Source organism: Haliotis asinina, chromosome 8, assembly GCF_037392515.1.
Source record: "Haliotis asinina isolate JCU_RB_2024 chromosome 8, JCU_Hal_asi_v2, whole genome shotgun sequence".
Lineage (NCBI taxonomy): Eukaryota > Metazoa > Mollusca > Gastropoda > Lepetellida > Haliotidae > Haliotis > Haliotis asinina.
The window spans coordinates 62455616-62478812 of NC_090287.1; the positions used below are offsets into that span (position 1 = coordinate 62455616).

Below are 23197 nucleotides of genomic sequence, written 5' to 3' on the forward strand. Positions count from 1 at the left end.
CATTTATATATACATCAAGGATAAACTTTCTCCTGTAGGTTCCGGGTGAGAGAAAATTTGTTGTGCCGACGTTTTATTTCAAATGCCGCATATCGGTATATGCAGTTTATTCTTAAACAGTGTTGTTCAGTATTGAAAAGAGTTCAGGGTAATTTGTTATGAGTCACATTTTAGAACAGTTTGCTGTGTCAAGATCATTGTTTCCTGTACAATATAATAGATACGTTTGGAGAGTTTTGATTGTGAATGCGTTACTCCCTTCTTGTTAAAGACGCTCATGCTAGTGAAGCATTGACATTGTGATCAAACACATACCAATAAAAGATATTTAGAGCCTCAGTGGTGATATTTTCGTTAATATATGTTTCAAACGAAATATGTCAGATCAGTTTCGTTATCTCAATGTTTTAAGGAGGTGATGAAATACATTTTATATTCACGCACAACATAAGTTGCTGATATTTAGATAAGGAAAATTCTGCACAACAACGTATATTTAAATTATCTTTCATGATTTCGTTAATATGGTGAGTAGACATGTGAGGAATATTTGTTTTCAGTTCTGTTGAACTCCTTCCTGCATACAAAACGAATGCTACGGAATGATCCTGCTTGGAACTTGGAAGTTCGAAAAGCTGGACAGTTTGAAATATCCCACAGTTTGCCCATCCTTAATTTTTCCCAATTGTTCGAAAGAATTCTTCCCAGACGCGTTGACCAATGGTCATTTGTGTTGACCTTGGCGTGACCGTGCACTCCCTGGGCGCGTGATTTCTTTCCAACCAATCGCAGTGGGTCAGTTTCCACAAAAAGTTTTCATTGGCTGAAACTGGGTCAGGAATTATGTGGCTGGGTGTCGGCGATCGAGACCTTGAAGCAGCTATATCAGTCTGAAATTACATTGTCACTGTCGCAAAATGCACGGCTGGACAGATATCGGTATGCTTAATTCAAACCGTCATTAAATATTTTGTCAAAAGTAGTTTTTTCTTAAATGTGATATTGGTTATTTGGGGTTATATTATTTTTCAAATAATACACACGTGCTACACATACTTTTATTATATATTTTATGACATATTCTAGAGATGCATATAGCGTTAATGTAGATGTAAAATCAAAACACCATTGGAATGCACATAGTTAACAAAAAGTTCTAGGTTCGATTCACATGAAGAAACTGGAATATTGCTGAGCTCCAATAAAAAAACCCAAAACTTAAAACAAAGCAAACCAAACAACAACAACAACACAAAAACAAAAAACAAAAACAAAAACAAAAACAAAAACAAAAACAAAAACAAAACAAACAAACAAACAAAAAATAAATAAATAAATCCCAAACCCTAAAGCTCAATATTGCTGAGTGCGGTGTCAAACTACCACCAACACAAACCCTAACAAGAAATAATTAAAAATGTTTTAAAAAATCCCCCAACTCTAAAACATGTCAGTGTTGTTATCTTAGCTCTCAAAAGAAATAGAAACTTCAGTCCAATTTTGGATCAGGTAAATTAAACGAAACATATCAGAATCATTAATTGAAACTAACGAAACACTTTTAGGGTAAGATAGTCTTGAAGGAAGTTAGAAAACCATCCCCAAATCCGGTACATGTAAACAAGAAATCCGGGTTGTCAGGAACCCCCGCCACGCATCCTTCAACAAAATCGGTTCCCTATAGCTTTATAATTTCACAACCCGCATTTATTTCACCTGTCTGGGCAGTTGTCTCAAGGAATCCGGGATCGGCGCTGCACTGGGACGTCGCAAGTGTTATCCTAAGAACAGTACACAAGAATCGGGCGATGCCACACCCGATCACAAAAAAAAAAACAACATAAATAATTGTCATGGAAACGTTTTTACCCGAAATCTCGATGGAAGAGGAAGCCGTAATGAGAGGAGCGTTGCCGGAAAACGTGTTACATAGTTTCATAAACATAACGGAAAAGAAGCTGCATTTCTTGGCATAGAACACAAAACGACTGCTAACGTTTTCGTTCTGAATGTATCACCGTCGAAATGTATACATATTATACAAAATGTTCACATTAACTGAGAAAGGCAGTACATATATTCGAATAGATGATAGACAATTGCAACAAAAATTATACAATATTATTAAAATCATTGAATACATATATCATTCTGATTATTCCTAATCAAGGACGCTACGTTGTATTTAAGTCCACAAAAGTTATGCCCCAAGGTACAGACTATTTTAGGTCGCAGTCATAATTCATATTTTAAAAATAATTTATGTTGATGTTGCCATGGCCACGTGCATGACGTTTCAGTTGTATTAGGACACAAACAAGCTGCTCTAGAGATTTACCACAAAAATTCGCTACGTTTTGTATTACTATATTGCAATTCGTAACACATATATTATTCTGGGAATATACGCTTTACCGTTACGGATTAGCTCTACACAATAACGTAGAAGGAAGGTGTTCTTACTCATTGTCGCCTAATTTTCCTTGTTTTGTTTAAAGCAGTTCAAGCATACAATTTGCATAATATACATCTACGGCTATTATAAATGATTACTTACTCAGGTATATGATATGCCGCATAATGTTAGACCAAATGTCTCTGTGATGACTGATGACAGTCTTCGTTGAATGTATGTCGCAATTATTCTAAACAGGGAAAACAATTTCTCTTTGAAAATGTGGAAAAAGAAACTGTCACGTCGTTTAGGGGTCCTGTTTTAAAACGTTATACATTGTCCTAGGAGCAACAGGATCCGCACATCTAACAGGACATATTTTCCAGGACAACACTGAACGTTCGTTGATATTGTGGTACAAGCAATGGCCAGTTTGCAGAACTATATACCAACCTTGGCCTAAAATCTACTGTTAGATTACAAGATCATTGTTCTAAACAAATACTAGATAAACCTGTATACGTGAGGGTTTGGTAACATGACAGGATAATCTGTGTCTAAAGCTTTTGGAGACTGTCCCAAAAATCGAGCAGCTTGTCTAGCCAAGACTGGTCATGTTATGCATTATCGACACAGTAGAATGTACAATCTAGATAAGAATTATGTAGAGTACCCTAGTCTTGTGAGGTAGCATAAGTGAATTTATTAGGGTTAACTTTTATATAAGTGTTTGTCAGTCCTCGGGCATGTGTTGTGAGTACGTGTGCGCGTGCGCGTGTACGAGATATAGAGAGCGAGCGAGTGGGAGAGAGAAAGAGATCCTTGTTATTTTGATATTTATTATCACCTGTTGAAATATGTGAATACCTAAAAGTAATTAAGCAACGCGTCAGCGTAAAATCGGTTAAACCCATTTTGTATTTATATTTAGTTTAAATATACAATGAAGTCATCAAAGACAATGGCGTTTATTTCATTTTTACTTCATTCTGTCGGTTCGTTAAAGACCTGACTTCAGTGTGAGGTCATTTGAGTATGAATCTAAGTTGAGTGATGGCCAACAATAACAATGAAGGAGTTTGAATGAACGCACACAATGTGAAAGTATATCTTATTTCTAAGGTGTGGCTTTTGTGTGCCTCGAATGAAGAATTGAGCCACGAGTTCTCTCAGTAGTCTGCAGGTGTCACTTCATATTTTAAAATGAGTGCCTTAGCATCGCTGGAAAAATATCATGAGTACATTTTTACTCTCAGTGTTATAGTTTGATTAAAATGAACAGACTTATGTATCTGAGATATCGCTGTGTATTATCCTTCAAGTAGAGGACTTTAGAGGACGTCAAAATGACCGCCGACACGATCAACGAGCCGGAAATGTCCAAAGTTGACAATGAATCTGAAACCATTGTCCTCAGATTAAATATGCGTCGAATGGATACTTAAGTTATTTCTTACACTGATCTAGAATATGATGCATTGTCACTGACAACCCATACTTTGGTCGAGTCTTTAGGGGGGAGGTCTATTTTGTTGTTTTGGTCCCTGGGACCAGTCATATCGTTGATCCGATCACGGACATACAGTCAAACGTCCTGACTATTCAGCTGAGTCAGGATAAAAGTGTTTGAATGATCACAAGCATCACTTCTACATTCATTCGTACTCAGGGGTTTTCCCATGAATGCGGAAGTAGTTGGCCAGACTTGACGTCATTTCAAGAAATTGGGTCTCGTTAAAGAACGCATGAACGCCAGGGAGTGTCGCGTGCACAAATAATTGTCCGTTTTGTGGCCATGTGACCAGCATCTCTTCATCTGTTGAACTAAATACCGCGTGACGTGTAAACGTCATGTTAAAACGTATATTCAACGGATCAAACCATGCGGCTAGATGTGTATTTTGCGACGCCTTTTGTGAAGAAACAGTCCACGCAAATGAATAAATGTCAGTTCAATCCTCAATTAAATTAAGCTATTAAGTTTGCTGGGGTGTGGAGAGAGGACACTGAGTCTTAGAGCCCAAGTACAATAAAGTAGAGAGTTAAAGAGCTGCAAGGAGCTTGTCGACATGCGTGTCCGTTTCGCATCACGTAGAGCCGTAATGAGGTCAATAGGGTTTTTGTCTAATACCTTCTGTTTACACGATATCATTACCTTATAGATAGAGTATATTGTTCACGATGTCGCGCGTAGGCTACGACAGTGTGTGGAGCACAGATAGTGCACTGTTGCGAACACTGCATATACTGGCATGGGCTAAAACTCTCACTGACCAATGAGTAAGGATGTTGGCTGGTTGTCCAACGATTGTACTTACAGGAAGCATGGCGCGTGAAGGCGTTCTGCATTTCCTGTGTAACGGCAAAGTGTCAGAACCGTGTGTATTTTTTACGAGCTGCGCTACAATCACGAAGCCAAGCATTTCTCGATTAATCCAGTCGGCGGTGGTTGCCCTTGGTTGCAAGAGATGGGTAGATGGTCCGTAGACATTGTTCTTACACGAATCCCTGAAGTTGGACAATACTGATATATCAATGAGTTATCAATTACCATAAATGTCATCACGTAATATTTTCAGCAGATACGGTTCGAAGGCTCCCTTTGTCCACAGGACATTTAGTTCGTTAAATTCAAGGACATTTATGAATTTCTCACTTCATAACCTTATTCAACATTCCATGTTAACGGACTGATGTAAAGATGAAGAGACTGACTAGATGTGAAGAAGCTAATCTTTCAAGTCTAATACATGTATATGCATTTTGTCATTTGACGGTCAACCGAACTTCCTTACAAAGTCCATAGTATTCATATTATCCTTGAGTGGTGACCCAAAGTTCGCCACAAAGTCTTTTTCGTCCATATTATCCTTGAGTGGTGACCCAAAGTTCGTCACAATGTCCGTTGTGTCCATATTATGCTTTGGTGGTGAAGGAAAGTTCCATTCGAATTTCAGTGTGTTCATGTTATACCTTGAGCGGAAAACCAAAGCTCGTCACAAAGTCCGTTGTGCTTATATTACCCTCTGTGGTGAACCGAAGTATGTTGCAAGTCTATTGTGGTCGTATTGGCACTTGTTCCACATCTGTTACACAAAGTATACAGTCTGTATGGCGTCCCATTCCAAACGTCCCATTGTATTCAAGGTGGCAACATTCTGAATGAAACGTTCTTGGTACTTTCTCGAACGCATGAATATTAACCATTCATTCTGAGAAGACTTATTAGGTCACATGCCAGAATCCAGTAGTTTGTACTGTAAAACCCCTTTAATCCGGACGACAAATCCACAGTCAAACATAATGTCTCTAATCAGACACGCCAAACTCTAGTTGCATATTTGGATTGATAAGGGTTCAATGTATAGTGAACAGCATAAGAAACGCAAGTTTCGAAAAGAATGAAATTTCACAAAAGTAACCGTTCATGTTTACGTCTTCTCTTTAAAAAACTTGACAAAAACAGAGCTGCGTTTCTTTTGCTGTTACGTATTTGTATAGCGAACGGGAAGCAGAGTGACCTTTGCGTTTTCACCTTTTCAAGTTGAATGTTATTTGAGACGATTTGAGGTAAAGGTACACCTTATATTGATCTGTCGCATGTGTGCTGATTTTTACATTACAGTGCCGCCTACCTGTGTCTGTTCACAAACACCCCACGGGCGTCTTATTTAGCGGAAGTTGACACAGTTTAGGATCGTGAACTTGATCAGCGAACAGTGTTGGCGTGATCGTGTAAATCGCAGTTTAAATGTCGATACAAATCTTTATCAATTATGTGAACTCGTGCATATGAGACATTAAACTCTACTTCCGCCTTGCAAACAGACTCACAGCCGGTGTCATGCGTATGTAAATATATCGGTTGAATCAATACATTTCCCGTCGCCTGCATGTAATAGTGAATCCACACCACCATCAGTCCTACACTGGTGACGAAGTGACGAGGTGACGCGAGACTTACACCGCCCATACTTCTAAGTATAGAAACCCTTAAAGGGGATCTTGCCTTGAGGTAACTGGCTGTCCTGGCGAATTTGATGCATGTCCTCCAGTCTCTGTTTAATCAGTTATCTAATGATTATCTCTTGGTAATGATTACCTTCAATGCGGGGACACGCTGTCTGCTTCTCACATAGCGACAACACGTTTTTGACCTAATATATTAGAACAAGGCCATTGTTTATGACCTAGGCTGTAGACTGGAGCGAGGTCATTATTTATGACCTAGGTTGTAGACTGGAGCGAGGTCATGTCATTGTATTGCCATGCGCTAATAACGTCACAGATAAGGATAACGGTATTTGACGTAAGTTTAGGATATGTCTTAAAAGGCCCAAAACTATTGCACAACACGGGCTGTCACTTCTGCGCATCATCACAGAAGAACATTATAAAACAAACGCATGTGCTTTCATTGAAATGTTAAATACAGTTTGGATGAGCATGATTACACATCAAGTTTAACAATAATGCACAACTGCCTGGTTTAGCGTTGCAAAAATGGTAACAAAGTGAACTGGATTACACAAGAGTTAGGATTATTTCTGTTTCACAACAGTTCGAGTTAACGGAATTCGCTAACAGTTCTGGTGAACTGTAACATACAACAGTTCAAGTTAATGGAATTCGCAAACAGTTCTGGTTAAGTGTAACATTCAACAGTTCGAGTTAACGGAATCCGATTACAGTTGGGTTCAAGAGTATTAGACAACAGTTCGACTTAAATCTGAACAACTGTATAGCTTGGGTTAATCGAATTCGACAACATTTGACAGCAGTTTGGATATTAAGATATTGTACAGCTGTTTGGGTTAATGGACTACGCAACTGCATTTTTATTATTTATTTAGTAATTGTTGAGGTGTGTTTTAGAAATATAATAGAGAGGTATGTATAAGAGAAGTAGATGACAGATTTGGTCAAAATTATGTCATCAGAGTCAAGTTTAGAAGATTAGACAAATATCGAGGTTAATGGTATTGCATAAACGGTTTGGCTTAACGGTATTAAACACTGCTTCGGATGGTAGACAGGGCAGTATAGTATGCGGTAAAACGTCTCCACATGGGTTTCGAATGGCTGCACTGCACACTAGTTATGTAACAGTTTTAGACCGCGCAAAGCTGTTTGTCTAAACGCCCTCTAGTTTACAATAGACGCGTGTCAGCTTGAACTATTGTCTACATATCTGCCACCACTACGCTTGAGAACACCTTGCTGCTTAGATGTCGGATCAAACTCCAACTATGGAATATCAATGATCGGGCTCATAGAGTTACTGAAGTGAATAAACTAAATTTCGTGAACGTCACACCTTGTACAAATACTGGCTTTCCTAGCTGTAGTATTGCTAATACATTAATACTATGCTCACACTTGTTGTACCTGTCAACGGCATTGGCGAAACGCTCGCGTGTCAATTATCAAATTATCAGTGCGGAGAGTTGTGAAATCTGGAGCCGTTGTGACAAGCTTCCAATACATAGATGCTTCCAAAGTTTTTTGCCGGGACAAACTTGCGATGTAGTCTCAACCGGAATGAAAATAACGAAATGGAAAGTATCCAGACTTTGTTTGGAACTTCGATGTGTCCTGCTTCATAATACGTCATTATGACGAACCCCTGAAGATTCTGGTTAGAAGTCATCTTCAGCAACCCATGCTTTGTCGCAACAGGACAAACGGACAGCGTGGTTAGATTGACACATCCCAACTGCGTAGATCGATGTTTATGCTATTGATCACTGGATAGTCTTATCCAGATTCGATTAGATACCACCCTCATTTAGCTGGGATAATGTTGAGAGTGGTTTCACGTGTGTAAAACAGGACCGGCGTCTCTAGAGGATAAAGACCGTCCTTGACACACTCCCAGTCTTCTAATTAAGACACGGTTTCAAATCATGGTTGTCTTGCAACTGCTTGGATTGGATTTAAATTATGACATCATCTGCATTTGCATTCACGGCAGGATGAAAAGGTTTATTAGGAATATCTACATTTTTGTTACACAGGTGATAGGACAGCTTGACTAGAACCTTCTTAGAAAATAGGTCCGCGGTCGATTTGTGAGGCCAACAGGGGTGCTAGTATTAAAATACCATAAACTCCTTTCCATAATAATAATAATTACGATAATTGTTAATAATCTTTTGTTAAGTCGTTTTTTTCTGCTCGGGAATGATTCACTAATAAATAGAGATGATACCATTCGCTCCAATATCATTCTACCGACGGCACCTGATACTAACACATTCAAACTAAAGTCAATTCCAAAGGGATCATATGATACAGGTTAACACTGCATTTGGCATCATTACTTTCACTAATTTTGAAATGTGTCACACGTGTTTACCTTAAAAGTTTTAAAGCTTTTCTGAGACCTTGCATATTATACGCTGGACCCAGCGGTTGTATTGCGCTCTGTGGTCTTCGATGACACTAATAAGTAAATAAATTCAATAGGTTCAATAAATACCAACATAATATGTCGCATCCTTACTACATACACGGAGGACGACTCCAGCCATAATTTTAACTATGAAAATAAACCATACATGTGTGTGTGTGTGTGTGTGTGTGTGTGTGTGTGTGTGTGTGTGTGTGTGTGTGTGTGTGTGTGTGTGTGTCTGTTTTCAGCCTGCTGAACCCCATACCTTCCCACTTTCAAAAACTGCGAGCATTTGACACAAACGTGTCTTCCTTGACATAAGATTTATAATGGTACGTCTTTTAAAAAATTTCACCGGGTTTCTCTTGAGATTGGAATTGTTTATTCTGGGAGAAAAGATTATGAACATAAACAAAGCAATCGGGAACTGAGGTCAGTGAGACCTCCGTCCAAACGGTACTGTGCAGTCATTATTTCATGGCTCCCTAGTTGCTGTGACGATGACGATGACGATGACGACGACGACCACGACGACGACCACGACGACGATGATGATAAGTGTTCACCAGTAACATATTAAGTTCATTTCAGGAATAACATTTACGATACTGTGCTAGTAGACATGAACAGATACATCGCCAATAGTTACCTGCGAAAGTTAATCAGATTTGTCTTCAAAATCATTTAAACATTAATTTGCTTTTTGTCTTACTCCTCTCACAGTTAAAACTGTCATAATTTTATTACTTGAGTATTATGAGGCCTGTCCATCGTCGACAATATTTAATATGAAAATATTTTGAAAAAAAAAATCATTAAACTGGAATGAATTTTTACCGTTATATGGACATATCCGTCATGCTCAATTTGAAAATATCAATTTTGACAAAATTTCAACAGAACCACATTTATTACAAGTGTTCGTCGGTGAATGTAATGTGATATTTCATGTCTGTTATATCAAAGAATATGCATGTTACACATGCCCTCCAACTTGTCCCGACATCAGCGCTACAGTGGAGGAAGTGACCACTTCCCGTTTCCTCTGTTTTAACCTCCATTGTGTTATCATATGCAGTCTTATTTCCTGCATGTCACAAGTAGCAATGTCTCTGATTTATCAGAAACATCTCAACACGTATACAGTAAACAACAGCTGGGTGTTATAATAAATCCTTTAAAAAAAGATTAATTGTGCCAGATAAAAACTAGAGTGTTAAACAGTACTCAATTCTTGATTTTTCAGTGTCATATTTTTCTTGCACGATGTTTTTACATTATTTTCATAACTTTTTATTCTATTAATGAAAAAGGTTATTCTTTTGTGATGGCGCGTTGTGAAGAGTCAAAAATATCAAGCTTATTTGGTTTATGTTACCTCTAAAACCAGCTGTTTTAAACACACAGCATTTGTGTAAGACCGATTGTCATATTTTATTTTCTATCCTGTGGCACTTAGTTTTGAAATGTTTTAGTCTGAAACAAGATCATTGCTTTACAGTTATTGGGCATTCTGTGTCTGTAATCTCGCTGTGTAAATGTAAACTTGCTCCACGCGTTCGTACAACTTTATTTATTTACTTTGTTAGCAACGCTTCATCTTCGTGTGGCATATTTGCATAATAGTTTCATAAAATGACGATTAACAGTTAGATTCTGATAACTGTACCTGGTTGCAACCTGTAATCGTTATAACTAAATAAATTGACGATATTTGACAATTGGATTCAATTTCTTTGCACATTTGCAACAACGCAGTTTACATATTCGCCGCCCCTGATGCTGAGACAAGCCCCGCCCCTCGCTAGTCGATACCAACAGCCACATAACTAACATGTTCAGCATAGCAACTAATAAACCAGACAGCCGAACCGCCGTACACAGACACATATAGCCCCAAGATTAGTTCAGCATTGATTCAAATACTTTGACTGTCTATAGCTATATCGCCATGTGCATACTAAACTACGTACACATTGATTAATTTTTACCTTTAATTTTGTTGTATTATCGAGAGACATTACGCGTACAGGGTGGGAAATCACATGGTGTTTGACCGAGCGCCAGACGTATTGTGTAATACGTCATTTTAAAGGGTATTACTACGCGGCGGGGCAATATCACAATCAAGACGGATAATTATTGGTTTTATATATTCTATTGAAACCTGTTTCTTGCTTCATTTATTTTAACCTGTTAATCATAACCATAGTCATAATCAGAACAATAACACTAATTTTCAGTAGTATATTGTTGATAATAGTTTTTTTTCTGTCTTTTCATTACACGGGGACGTTCGTCTTGCCTTGATTTTATTATTGTGTGCTGTTTAAGAACTATTTTCATTTTGACTTGTACTTAACCTTGAGTTAGGCTAACTTCGGTTACGTTTCTGTCGGTTTCGAATATAAATTGCAAAACCAGGACCTCTTGGTGTTTTTCAATTACCCCCTACTACAACTGTACGGCGTTAGCAACGCAACACCCGCCAGCTACCGTGGTGCAGTCAGTCAGTGTTTTTTAATGCCTCGACATCAGCCAGAGCGAATAATGAAAAAATAATGGCATGTTTTCTGGAATCTCCTTTTGGCAAGCTTGTTTGTAGCAATTCCAAACTTGTAGTAAACAATCTGCCGCTTTCCCTATATCTGATGTATCCAGTGACACATTTGGCATCACTGGAAGCTTCCAATAGTCGTATGGTTCGTCCAAATGACGGCGCATGGCGTGTTAGTAATGTTACCTACCCGGTATATCGGTGGGGTGTGCAGACACCTTCTCCGCAATTCCAGGGACTAATGATATATGTAAAACATGACCTAAAGTGCATTTGACTTGTCCGTTTGCATATTATGTCATACATGTTTCAAATATATCTGTTTTACAACAGTATAAGAATATATACTGAAACGTCTAATGTTAAAACAAAGAGGTTGTTATCCATAAAGTATAATGCGTTTCTTTATGTTTCAAACATGTTTGATCAGCATCAATTTTGATACGTCATAGTTCTTCATTATTTTACCACCACAATAATAGTTTTGTAATAAATATGTCTGAAATATTTAATTTGTTTGCAATGTTTGAGTAAATGTTTGTCAGACGTATTTCATTCTTTCAAACATGACATTCATCATATTCCTATTTAATAGTTCTATAATATTCCTATTTCTATAATCTGTATGTTCGCATGGATTTAGTACTCTTAATTAAAAGTATCTCCAGTTTTCGTTTCGTGTAAATGCATATCTGAAAGTAATTATTATTCATTCTCGTTGATGTCTCGCACGGATTTCCAAAGAAAACAATACGCATTTCTTAACATGACTTAAGGAACTGTACTATCAAATATTAAATTTATGTGGTAATGTTTATGTGTTTTTATTTTTATTATTAGATCATATTATTTTATCGATTAGACATTGGTCGCATACCTCTGCACCAAGGTTGAAGGGACATATATAAATACTTCAAGTCAGAAGTTCGAGACAAAAGCAAAATGAGTACTAATGAAGGACACAGGGACCAGTCTTTTACTTCGACACAACCATGAGTTCGACACAAAAGTTCAATACTCCACTGTTTGACTGTATTAGGATGTTGGTATTCAGATTTTATGTTTGAAAGGCATCAGGATTGTAATAAAAACATGAGGAGAAATGTTTGATCCATCCAAAATATAACGATGTGCGATTGTATTGTTTCTCGGTGTTTACAGATTTACTTATAATATTTAATCATAATTAACCCAGATGTTGTAAGCCACTGTCCAACCACGCCCTGTTTCTCTGCAGCCCCGCCCCGAGGAGCTAGCCAAGTTAGACAGGCGTAGGGAGCAGAACCGACGAGCGGCTCGCAAATTCCGGGAAAAGAAGAGAAACAAAACGGATATTCTCATGCAGGTATATTAACATTCTTGACGTGATGTCTGCAACACCGCCTCCCGAAAAGACATATATCAAAAATCTGAGAGCGAAATTGTTCGCAAAAATTGGTCCTCATTAGTTGTTATTAGATTAGATTTTTTAAACATCTATACATTTTCGTGAAGGTTAATGCATCATGCAGAAAGTACGCAATGTAGGTATGTGAAGTGCTCTTGGAGATATGTTGTAGTTTGGTTTGAGATAGACAAGTCTCCTTAGACTGGGTTTATGGGTTTTATGTTCTTAAGAATCCAACGTATCCGTCTTTTTAACGTATTGTGTACGTTCCTCTACGGGACAGGGAGAAGATGTGCACTTAAACTGCTCGCCGTTTTATTTCAGGATCCTTGTCTCAGGGTCGGGTAGACGGCTGCAATGGCGTCTAGAATGGGTTCAAACCCGAGATTTGCCCGGATTATTGTTCATGGTGTACCACCACCAATAACGTGGCACAGGGCTAGTAGAACTCTTTTAACTTTATCTTCCCTCAATATTTAGCTGTCACGCCATTATAGAACACATATTGTCTAATTTGGAATTGAACCCAACTCACTCACTAACTGAGCGTCAAATTTACTCTTTCAGGAGACCCATCGTCTCGAAGCCAGTAACGACACTCTACGTACAGAAATATCCGAACTTGGCAAAGAGCGGACCAGACTACTAGCTGTACTTACTGAGCATGCGCAGCTGTGTCACATGACCAAGGTGGACAATCCACCACCCTGACCTCTTTGCCCAATAGCACCAATCAATAAGCTCACGTGGATCTATTCACTCATCTCTCATTGGTCAGTCATCTGTCACGTGTCATCATCTCCTTGCGTCAAAGACAACCTTCACCCCTGACAGAAAGTTCATCTGATGATGCAGCTTTAGGCCTCCCGTGTCACTGACTGTATGAGATGTAGTTGCTGGGTATTCTTGTAGTTATGGCAACGTACCCTTCAACAAGAAACATTTGATCAACAACGACGTGTCTCATGTATGGACAAACAAAACATTGTCGTTTTCCTCTTCCCGAAAATATGACAAAATACACGATGTCCAAAGATTTTAAAGACTTTTAAGACTTCTTTTTATCGAAGATATAAACCATTTGTGCAGATATCATGAATATGATGTTTGTAAAAATCGATGTATTATGTATATGGAGATTTCTTCTGTCTAATTGTTCAGATGTATGTAAAATATACTGATTGTTATAACTGTCTCTTAAAGTGTATATACGAAATAGCAGGGACCGTTCTGTACAAATCTGATTTGACTCTCAAATGGACAATTCGTTATCTTGTTGAAGTTTAACTTTGTATCATAAATGGCATGTTTATAAGTCTTTGCGTAATTCGATTATCGGAAAAATTATACATGTATCAACCGAGACAGTTTACCAGAAAACTTCCTAAACAAGTCCCTTTGCGTTAACAGTTAAAATTATGTGATTGCCAGCATAAAGTTGTTTTATGGTTTATATTTAACCAGATGTTGAAATAATACCCCGATTTTTGCACCAAGTGTTAAATTGTACAATGTCTCTACGTCACAGAACGAGAAATTAATACCATCAGTAATGACGTCGGTATTGAGGTGAACAGTTTCCATAAATTTGATAATTCCGCAAAATATCTTTTTGAATAAAGCAACATAATTAGTCAATATCAATGTGTATATCGTACCACGCACAGGCCAACTGCTGCTCTTTTAATTCTTCTACCCTTTCACAAACACTAGAATAGGGCTTTAAATGAATTTATGAATTGTTGTTTGTGGTCTTTATTGGTAATCGACTGGGAGTATATAAAACATTTTGTACAGACACCTATATCTAATTATAGCGTAGTGCATTTCTAGGGTAGCGATGTTAGAAACACAGGTTTTGCTTGTAGACCAGCCTGATTGCTTTGCATACAAATGCAAGATACAATGATGCGTTTTTCTGAGTATATCAAGAGATAATATCAACACCTATCTGCGGAAAAATAATAATTATATCCGGAAAAAAATATATTTGTTATTGTTTTGCAGCCTGGTGATGTCACATGGTCAAATTTGTTCGAGAAGAATTGAATTAATTTCTCACAGCATGTGAGTGTCATGCTTAACATAGATGTGTGCATGAGGTAGTTGTTTCATTCGGCATGTGAAATGCCAAGTGTAATGAATCAGAATATTTTACAGAACCTGATCATTTCCTCCACAATGACGTCAATAGTTAACATGAAGTTTTAATTAAGATGAAGTCATCACACGATGTCATACAGCTGTCACGTATGCAGCTACTTGGTAAACGACGTCACTTGTTGTGCTACGTGCCATATAACACTATGACGTCACTTGTGCTACGTGCCATATAACACTATGACGTTACTTTGATTATGCGACTAGCAGCGTTTTGCCGTCACTATGTGTGTCATTCGACCGGTAGCTCTACGTGTTATGTGACCAAAGACACTATGACGGCACTTTGTATAGGCACTGTTTTCGTTGCGTGTTACTGGACTAGCAGCGCTACGTGGTATGTTACAAGTGACGTCATGGCGTCCCTTCTTGTCCGGGGACTAGAAACTTTGTGTCATTACGTGTCATATGTAGGTAGTACACGTTTCATGCAGCTAGAAACGGTGTGAACCAACCGAATGTCATGTGAGTCTCATCGCCTCGCTCTCATTACCTGTCATGCAGCTAGAAAAGCACCCATTAGTGATACCTTCGTGACTAGTAACTCCACGTTTCCTTTGACTAGTTAGTCTACGTACAACGTGACTCGTAACGTTACTACTGAATCTACGCGTCTTTGACTAGCTACGCAACGCTACGTGACAAGTAAAGATACGTGCCATGTGATCAGTAACGTTACGCAGTCAGGACGTTTTACGAAAAGTAACGTTACGTTTCATTTGACTAGTTAGCCCACGTGCCATGTGACTCGTAACGTCACGTTGTCGTTACTAATGACACTACATGTTATGCTACGATTCGGGACTCGTTAGATTACTTGTCATGTGATTAGTAACCTCAACTAGCCAAGACGTTTCGTGACTAGTAAAGCAACGTGTCTATTGACTAGTAACGACATTCAGTCGAAGTGTTTCTTGAAAAGTAAGTTCACGTGTCGTTTGACTATTAACGCTACGTTCCATATGACTAGTAAGGCCATCTAGTCAGGACGCTGTTATAGAGTACTTGTCACATGGCAAGTAACACCACGCGAATAGTACTACCAAAGTGTCAGCTATACCGTGTTACTGTGTTAGCCTCATCTACCTCCTCATGGACGCCACTACCCCTAACAAGATGAAACGACGTCAGACCTTACAAGCCCATATTCACCTTTCGCCAACATTTACCTCATCCCCAATGCTGCCCAAAGTAACCTCTTTAAGGATACGATGGATAGAAAAATAGTCAATAAATTGGTTTGATTTCACTCTGAATATTTACTTAGAAGAAATATTTTCAACGTGCAGCCACGTCTTCTCACGTTACTATGTTTGATGTGTAGTGACGCGCCGGGAGACTGACACATCTTAATAAGGAGAAAAAACAAACTCTTACTGGCAATTCAAGGAACATACGATACATCTAACTGTATGAAGGAGATAGGCTCAGTATCTAGTTAGGTATTAATTATACAGCGAGCTGTCGTAGAACCTGGCGACGCCATACTCGAGCATATGGTTGAGCAAATATGTCACGTGGAAAAGTAAATTCAGTGACGTTCTAGTATTGGCGTCCTTAGCGTCTTGTCTTCCTCAAAGTTCCAACTTCATCGGGCCACATCTCCTGACCCCAGTGCGTGGCATCTTCACGACCCAAACGTGCGTCCTGTCCTGACCCTAACATGCGTCCCATCCTCATCCTAACGAGCGTCGTGTCCTCACCCTAACGAGCGTCCTGTCCTATCATTAGGGGCGTCCTACCATGACCTTAACGGGCTCCCTGTCCTGACCTTACCGACTGTGCTGTCCTGACTCTAACGGACGTCCTGTACTGGCTGTAACGGGCGTTGTCCTCATCATAACTTGTATCCTGTCCTCACCCTAACGTGTATCCAATCCTCACCCTCGTCCGGTATGGACCCTAACAGTCCTCCTGTCCTCACCCTAACGGGCGTTCTGTCCTCACCCTAACGGTCGTTCTGTACTCGCCCAAACGGGCGTCCTGTACTCACCCTAGCTGGCGTCCTGCCCTGACCCAAACGGCCATCCTGTCCTGACCCTAACGCGCGTCCTGTCTTGACCCTAACGGCCGCAATTCTCACTCTCACGGGTGTCCTGCCCTCACCCTCACGGGTCTGCTGTCCTGACCCCAACGGGCGTTCTGTTCTCACCCTACCGGACGCTGTGTCCACACCCAAACAAGCGTCCTGTCCTGACCCTACCAGCTGTTCTGTACTTCCCCGGTGTATATAGTCTTTGGAGGGGTAGTGGCGACCTTTTGATTGTCCCCCTGATGTCAGCCAATCAATCATTATCGATCTTTGTGTTCAAGTAACTCGCATGGGAAACGATCTCAAGATCAATACTGTTTTTGATCAGTTTTCAGTACATGGTCATTATAATCACAGATTTTTATTCTACCTTTTGAGCTTTTTTATCTTGAGCCATAAAATGGCAATAAAATTTGAGGATGCATTCCGTGTTTTGTCATATATTTATCTGTACTACAAATAATAATTATTTTTTTATACGGTTTCCAAGCTGATATAGCCATAGAGTGATGGCGTCAGACTGCTGTAAAGAAATACACTTGGATGTGACTGCTGTACCTGATCAGAGGTGACTGGTCTGCTTGAATGAATGAGTGAGTTTAGATTTATGCCGCACTCAACTATATGTTAGCGCTCTGTAAATAATCGAGTCTGAACCAGGCAATCCAGTGATCAACAGCATGCGCACCGATGACATGTGTCAACCAAATCAACCCGATTCCGTTAGTCGCCTCTTACTACAAGCATAGTCTCCTTTCATGGCAAGCATGAGTTGGTGAAGACCTATTCTGTCCCGGATGTTCACGGGTCAGTCCGTGTGAAAGAGATGCATGTGTTATGAGCGGGGCTGTCTAGTCTCGTTTAGTAAGGTCCATGTAAATGGGGCGGATGTCCTGCTTCGTTTTACAGAGCTTTATTTTTGCGTAGCAGACGCATGAAGTCCGCACGAAAGAGGTTCTTGTGTGAGGAGCGAATGTACCTTGTCCCGTTTATAAAGAGGCTTCTATAAGAGGAGCGGAGGTACAAGGTCCGTTTTAAAGGGGTTCATGTATGAGGAGCAGATATACCTGGTCCGTTTTAAAGACGTTCGTGTGAGGGGAGCGGAAATACGAGGTCCGTTTCAAATAGGTTCATGAATGAGGAGCAAAGCTACCTGGTCCGTTTTAAAGATGTTCATGAGAGGAGTGAAGATACCTGGACCGTTTTAAAGAAGTTCATGTGAAAAGGGCGGGGGTGCCTTGTCCTGTGTATTGAAGAGATTTCTTTGTGAACGAGGTGAAGTATTTGCATGGATGTACTCAGTCCGTTTGAAAGGCTTTCACGCGAATTCTTGAATAAACTTAAACACTTCAAACACTGCCACGTAATAGCACTTGCCTGTTAAGAAAGGCGTTCAAATGAAAGTAATGCTGACAGTTTTCTGGTTACAGCCATCCAAATTCAAATTCTGTTTTTCATGCAGGCATTGAAGGGCGCACGTCACTGGCACACAAGTGCTGTCAGTATTCTGTGTACGTACATAAATAAACAAAGGTGCGCAGCCTTGATAAACAACACTTGTCTGGAGACACTAATAGCCTCCTGGCACTGAATTACTGTGACAGAATGCTCTCGAGCTTGATCACCATATTGTGTGGATCATTTCATCAAAACGCTGGCAACCAGCACGTCGAAACAATCTGTGGTTGTGGCACCACTCTAGTCAATGATGACATTGGAAACATTCTCATGTATCATTGTTGGATAGTTACCCATGAAATGCAATCATTTGGTGACAATTATTCCTGCGTGAATGAAGCTGAGGGAGTTTGTACCGAGGAGACACCGACAGCGACGACTGTCTCACCATCTCATTACTATTACATTACACTGCCGGCGACACTCGTACATTGCGTGACGCCTCTATACAATAAGAAACCTGGTAACGCAGTGAATACTAATTTTACACGCCCGTTTCAGTCAAACCAGTGCAATAGTTATCTCTTTGATATAGCCATCTTTACATTGCAGCGAGACTTCTGACTACACTTGTATAATACATGGATTGGTTCAATACCCTCTGGAAGTATCGAACCAGGGTGTTTATTAGCTTTTAGCCGCGTGCCTACCTTTCATGTGTATATACTGAACAGCAAAAGAAACGCAACTGTTTTTGTCAAGATTTTAAATAGAAGACATAAACATGAACGCATACTTTTATGATATTTCATTCTTTTGGAAACTTGCGTTTCTTTTGCTGTTCAATATGGTTCTCAACCATTTTTGTAACAGGTGGTCAATTGTTTACATATGACATTCACATTTTCTTTTATTTATAAATTTGATTTATAATACAAGTAATTAATCACAAATATAGACTCTTTTGAGCATTATATTGTGGAGTATAGAACACATGGATAATTCAGGCTTGACCCTTACATAATCAGATTAGTTTGAAAGTTCCATCAGGTTCTATAGAACACAAGGATCATTCAGTCCTTATCTTAATCTGATAAATTCTGTTGCCGGTAGAAAATGTAAGGAGCATACTTTCATCGCCAGTGGAATATTCAGTTATCCACAATAGCACCCAAGGTAGTATAAGGAACATTCTCTTGTCAACACTGTAGTATAAGGAACATTCTCTTGTCAACAATGTGGTATAAGGCACATTCTCTTGTCAACAATGTACTATAAGGAATATCCTCTTGTCAACAATGTGGTATAACGAACATTCTCTTGTCAACAATGTAGTATAAGGAACATTCTCTTGTCAACAATGTAGTATAAGGAACATTCTCTTGTCAACAATGTACTATAAGGAACATTCTCTTGTCAACAATGTACTATAAGGAACATTCTCTTGTCAACAAGAGGGATATGTTCTCTTGTATAGGGAACGTTCGGCCGTCAACAATAATAAGAAGCATTCTCCTGTCAACACTGTAGTATAAGGAACATTCTCTTGTCAACAAGGTAGTATAAGGAACATTCTCTTGTCAACACTGTAGTATAAGGAACATTCTCTTGTCAACAATGTGGTATAAGGCACATTCTCTTGTCAACAATGTACTATAAGGAATATCCTCTTGTCAACAATGTGGTATAACGAACATTCTCTTGTCAACAATGTAGTATAAGGAACATTCTCTTGTCAACAATGTAGTATAAGGAACATTCTCTTGTCAACAATGTACTATAAGGAACATTCTCTTGTCAACAATGTACTATAAGGAACATTCTCTTGTCAACAAGAGGGATATGTTCTCTTGTATAGGGAACATTCGGTCGTCAACGATGTAGTATAAGGAACATTCTCTTGTCAACACTGTGGTATAAGGAACATTCTCTTGTTAACAATGTACTATAAGGAACAATCTCTTGTCAACAATGTAGTATAAGGAACATTCTGTTGTCAACAATGTAGTATAAAGAACAATCTCTTGTCAACAATGTAGTATAAGGAACATTCTCTTGTCAACAATGTAGTATAAGGGACATTCTCTTGTCAATAGTGTAGTATAGGGAACATTCTCTTGTCAACAATGTAGTATAAGGAACATTCTTTTGTCAACAATGTAGTATAAGGAACATTCTCTTGTCAACAATATTACATAAGGAACATTCTGTTGGCTACAATATTTATATAAGGAGAAAATATTATAAAAGGAGCATCGTGTTGTCAACAATGGTATATAAGCACATTCTCTTGTCAACAAAATCATATAAGCACATGGAAAATTGTATCGTGTTCTCATAAAAAAAACATTCTGTTGTAATAGAAATTCAAGAACCATTTCCTTCGTCTACAATTTAGGATGAAACACTGCGGTTATCAACAGTTTGCTGTGTTCAGACTACATCACATGTAGATGTGCAATACCTTACAATGACTGTTCCATGAAACTGTAAATGTCCGAATGAGGTATATAACATGGCTGCTATATCAGGAAAGTACATATGAAGTACATATTCTTGAAACACAGACATGAGGTTGCAGGTGTCATGTAGATGAGAGTATATGTTCTCATAAGCAACTCTAGCCTGATATGGAGAGAAACATACATGTTTAAATACAAACAGATGGCGGGTTTGAACAGGTGCCAGTACATTTGTGGCCGTCGTATAGAAGTAATGATACGGTCTCGCTTCATTGACCGGGATTCGAAAGTCCATTAATGCGTCACATGTACCTTCGTAAACAGTGGTTTGTCAGTGAGGTTAGATTAAACAAGTTTCGTTGAACCTTCATTAAATTTCTACATTCCTTTTTGTTCAGAACTGTTTTATCGAAGCGTCGTCCAAATAAAAATGAGAAAACGATCGATATACAATACTCGCTCCAGAAGGTATGTAGACACCGATATCGTTATCTATTTGGCAATCTGGAAAAAGACTCGCTAACAAAAGCCAGATGATATATTAAACTTTTTAAACACGTGTTTCTGTGTGTAGTTTGCACTGCGGAGAAGTACTGGCGTCCCAGTCTGTCTGTGTGTCGGTGTCTGGTAAGGACACGCCTATCAGTTTGGCAAACGTTCAATAAATTATCTATATAACAAATTGCCTCAACAGCTGCTTGTGTCTTCATCAATTTCGATGCACGCATGCGTACGAATTTAAAACGTAAACGCTGTTGTCGTTGCGATGTGTCACGTGACAATCGTTATGGTCTAGCGTTCCAGACAAGTTGAGGGGGGGGTAGGGGAGAGGAGGGGGGCACCTGTAGCGTGAGAGCTGGCGATCAGCTGACTGCCTGGCTGTTGCAAGGGGAATATTCAGACAAGTCTACTGTGTCTGCACGCGTGTACCGCATTGCAATATTATCCTACCGAAATCGTCGCCAATACTATTTATTGTAAAGGTTATCATGATATGAAAGAAAACAACGAGCAGAATACACGCAAAGTTCAAAGGTTTGGATACACCCACATCAGTCATGAATCATTCGGACCTTTTCATAATGCTTGTGAGTGACAGTTTTACGCCGCTCTTTCTTACTATGTCTGAAGCTTTCAATTTAATACTTTCCATAAGGGTCATAACCTGCAACTAGGATTCGAACTACATTCAGAAGAGTGAGTGTGTGAATTTAGTTTTACGCCTAACTCGGCAATATCCCCATTGCGTAGATCGATGCTCATGGTGTTGGCAACTGGATTGCCTGGCCCAAACTACCTGGCTTGAGTTTTTACAGACCATATAGCTGTGCGGCGTTAAACAACAAACAAGACATGAAGCCCTCTAAAAACACACAAACAAATCAAAACCAACCAACCAAACAAACATCAAACCCATGACTAACTGATCTTGGTCTCCAACTTTGCACAGCACAGCTCTTTAACGAAACTATGAAATACACCTTGTAAATATTTTTCTGTTCAATCCACAAATGGAGAGCCACTCGATATAAAACATATGCAGACATAAACATTTTGAGTGTCCAAACATTCTCCCATGCTAAGTAATGTGAATTGTAATAATTAACACGCTAACAAAAGTCAGACCTTACACGCGTGTGTAGCTGACATTAAATGACGTTAGCTCAGAGCTAATTTATAAATAGCTTTAATATACGTTGAGGCAGTTTTCGTACAACCCTGTGACGGATACACCGCCAGCCGTTCCAGTCTGCTTCATGAATACCACGTGACTGCAATGAATATCAACCCAGACATTAATTTGCATATAATGGAACTACATGAAAGGGTGTAATATGCAGTAGGTAGACATGTTGGAAGTTCGCAGATGGCTGGTTGATATATGAACTACACTTATTATATTTAACCTGAATATGCCCACTTCTCACAGTACGTTACATGCCTTATATATTCCTATCCATATAGGAACGGTGGGGTAGCCTAGTGGTTAAAGCGTTCGCTCGTCACGCCGATGACCCGGGTTCTATTCCCCAGTGGGTACAGTATGTGAAGTCCATTTCTGGTGTTCCCCGCCGTGATATTGCTGGAATATTGCTAAAAGCGGCGTAAAACTAAACTCAGTAAAATTGAACTGTATCATACAGCGTTTTTTGCGCTGCTGTTGTTCAAAATTAGAAGTTGTTCAAAATTAGTTTCCAGTCTTTGCCGTTAGCCTTCAGTAACCCACACTTGTTGGGGGAGGGGGTGGGGGATTATTCGTCAAGGAGTGGTGCATGCCCTAGCGTGAAATCGGAAAAACGATCTTTGAGAACTCCATAGCAATGTTGAGATTTGACGCCAGTAGTATATATCAGTGTTACATCTGACCATACGGTTATGTTTTAGATATTTTTCTAAGTGTTTGGCAGTCTT

The 23197-nt window shown here is 39.2% G+C and overlaps 2 protein-coding genes across 4 annotated transcripts in view; one reads left to right on the top strand and one right to left on the bottom strand.

Annotated features, from left to right (window-relative positions):
* Window positions 1–23197, bottom strand: part of LOC137294724 (atlastin-2-like) — a 214813-nt gene that overhangs the window by 114144 nt on the left and 77472 nt on the right. The window lies entirely within an intron of this gene.
* Window positions 1–23197, top strand: part of LOC137294727 (cyclic AMP-dependent transcription factor ATF-3-like) — a 270414-nt gene that overhangs the window by 3484 nt on the left and 243733 nt on the right. For 2 of the 3 annotated variants that reach the window (XM_067825815.1, XM_067825814.1), the window contains 2 exons: window positions 12584–12691; window positions 13301–17349. In XM_067825815.1, the coding sequence (XP_067681916.1) occupies window positions 12584–12691; window positions 13301–13444 (252 nt within the window). In that variant the 3' untranslated portion in view covers window positions 13445–17349. Of the gene's footprint in view, window positions 1–12583; window positions 12692–13300; window positions 17350–23197 lie in introns of those variants that run through there. The other variant, XR_010957534.1, reaches the window with a different exon arrangement.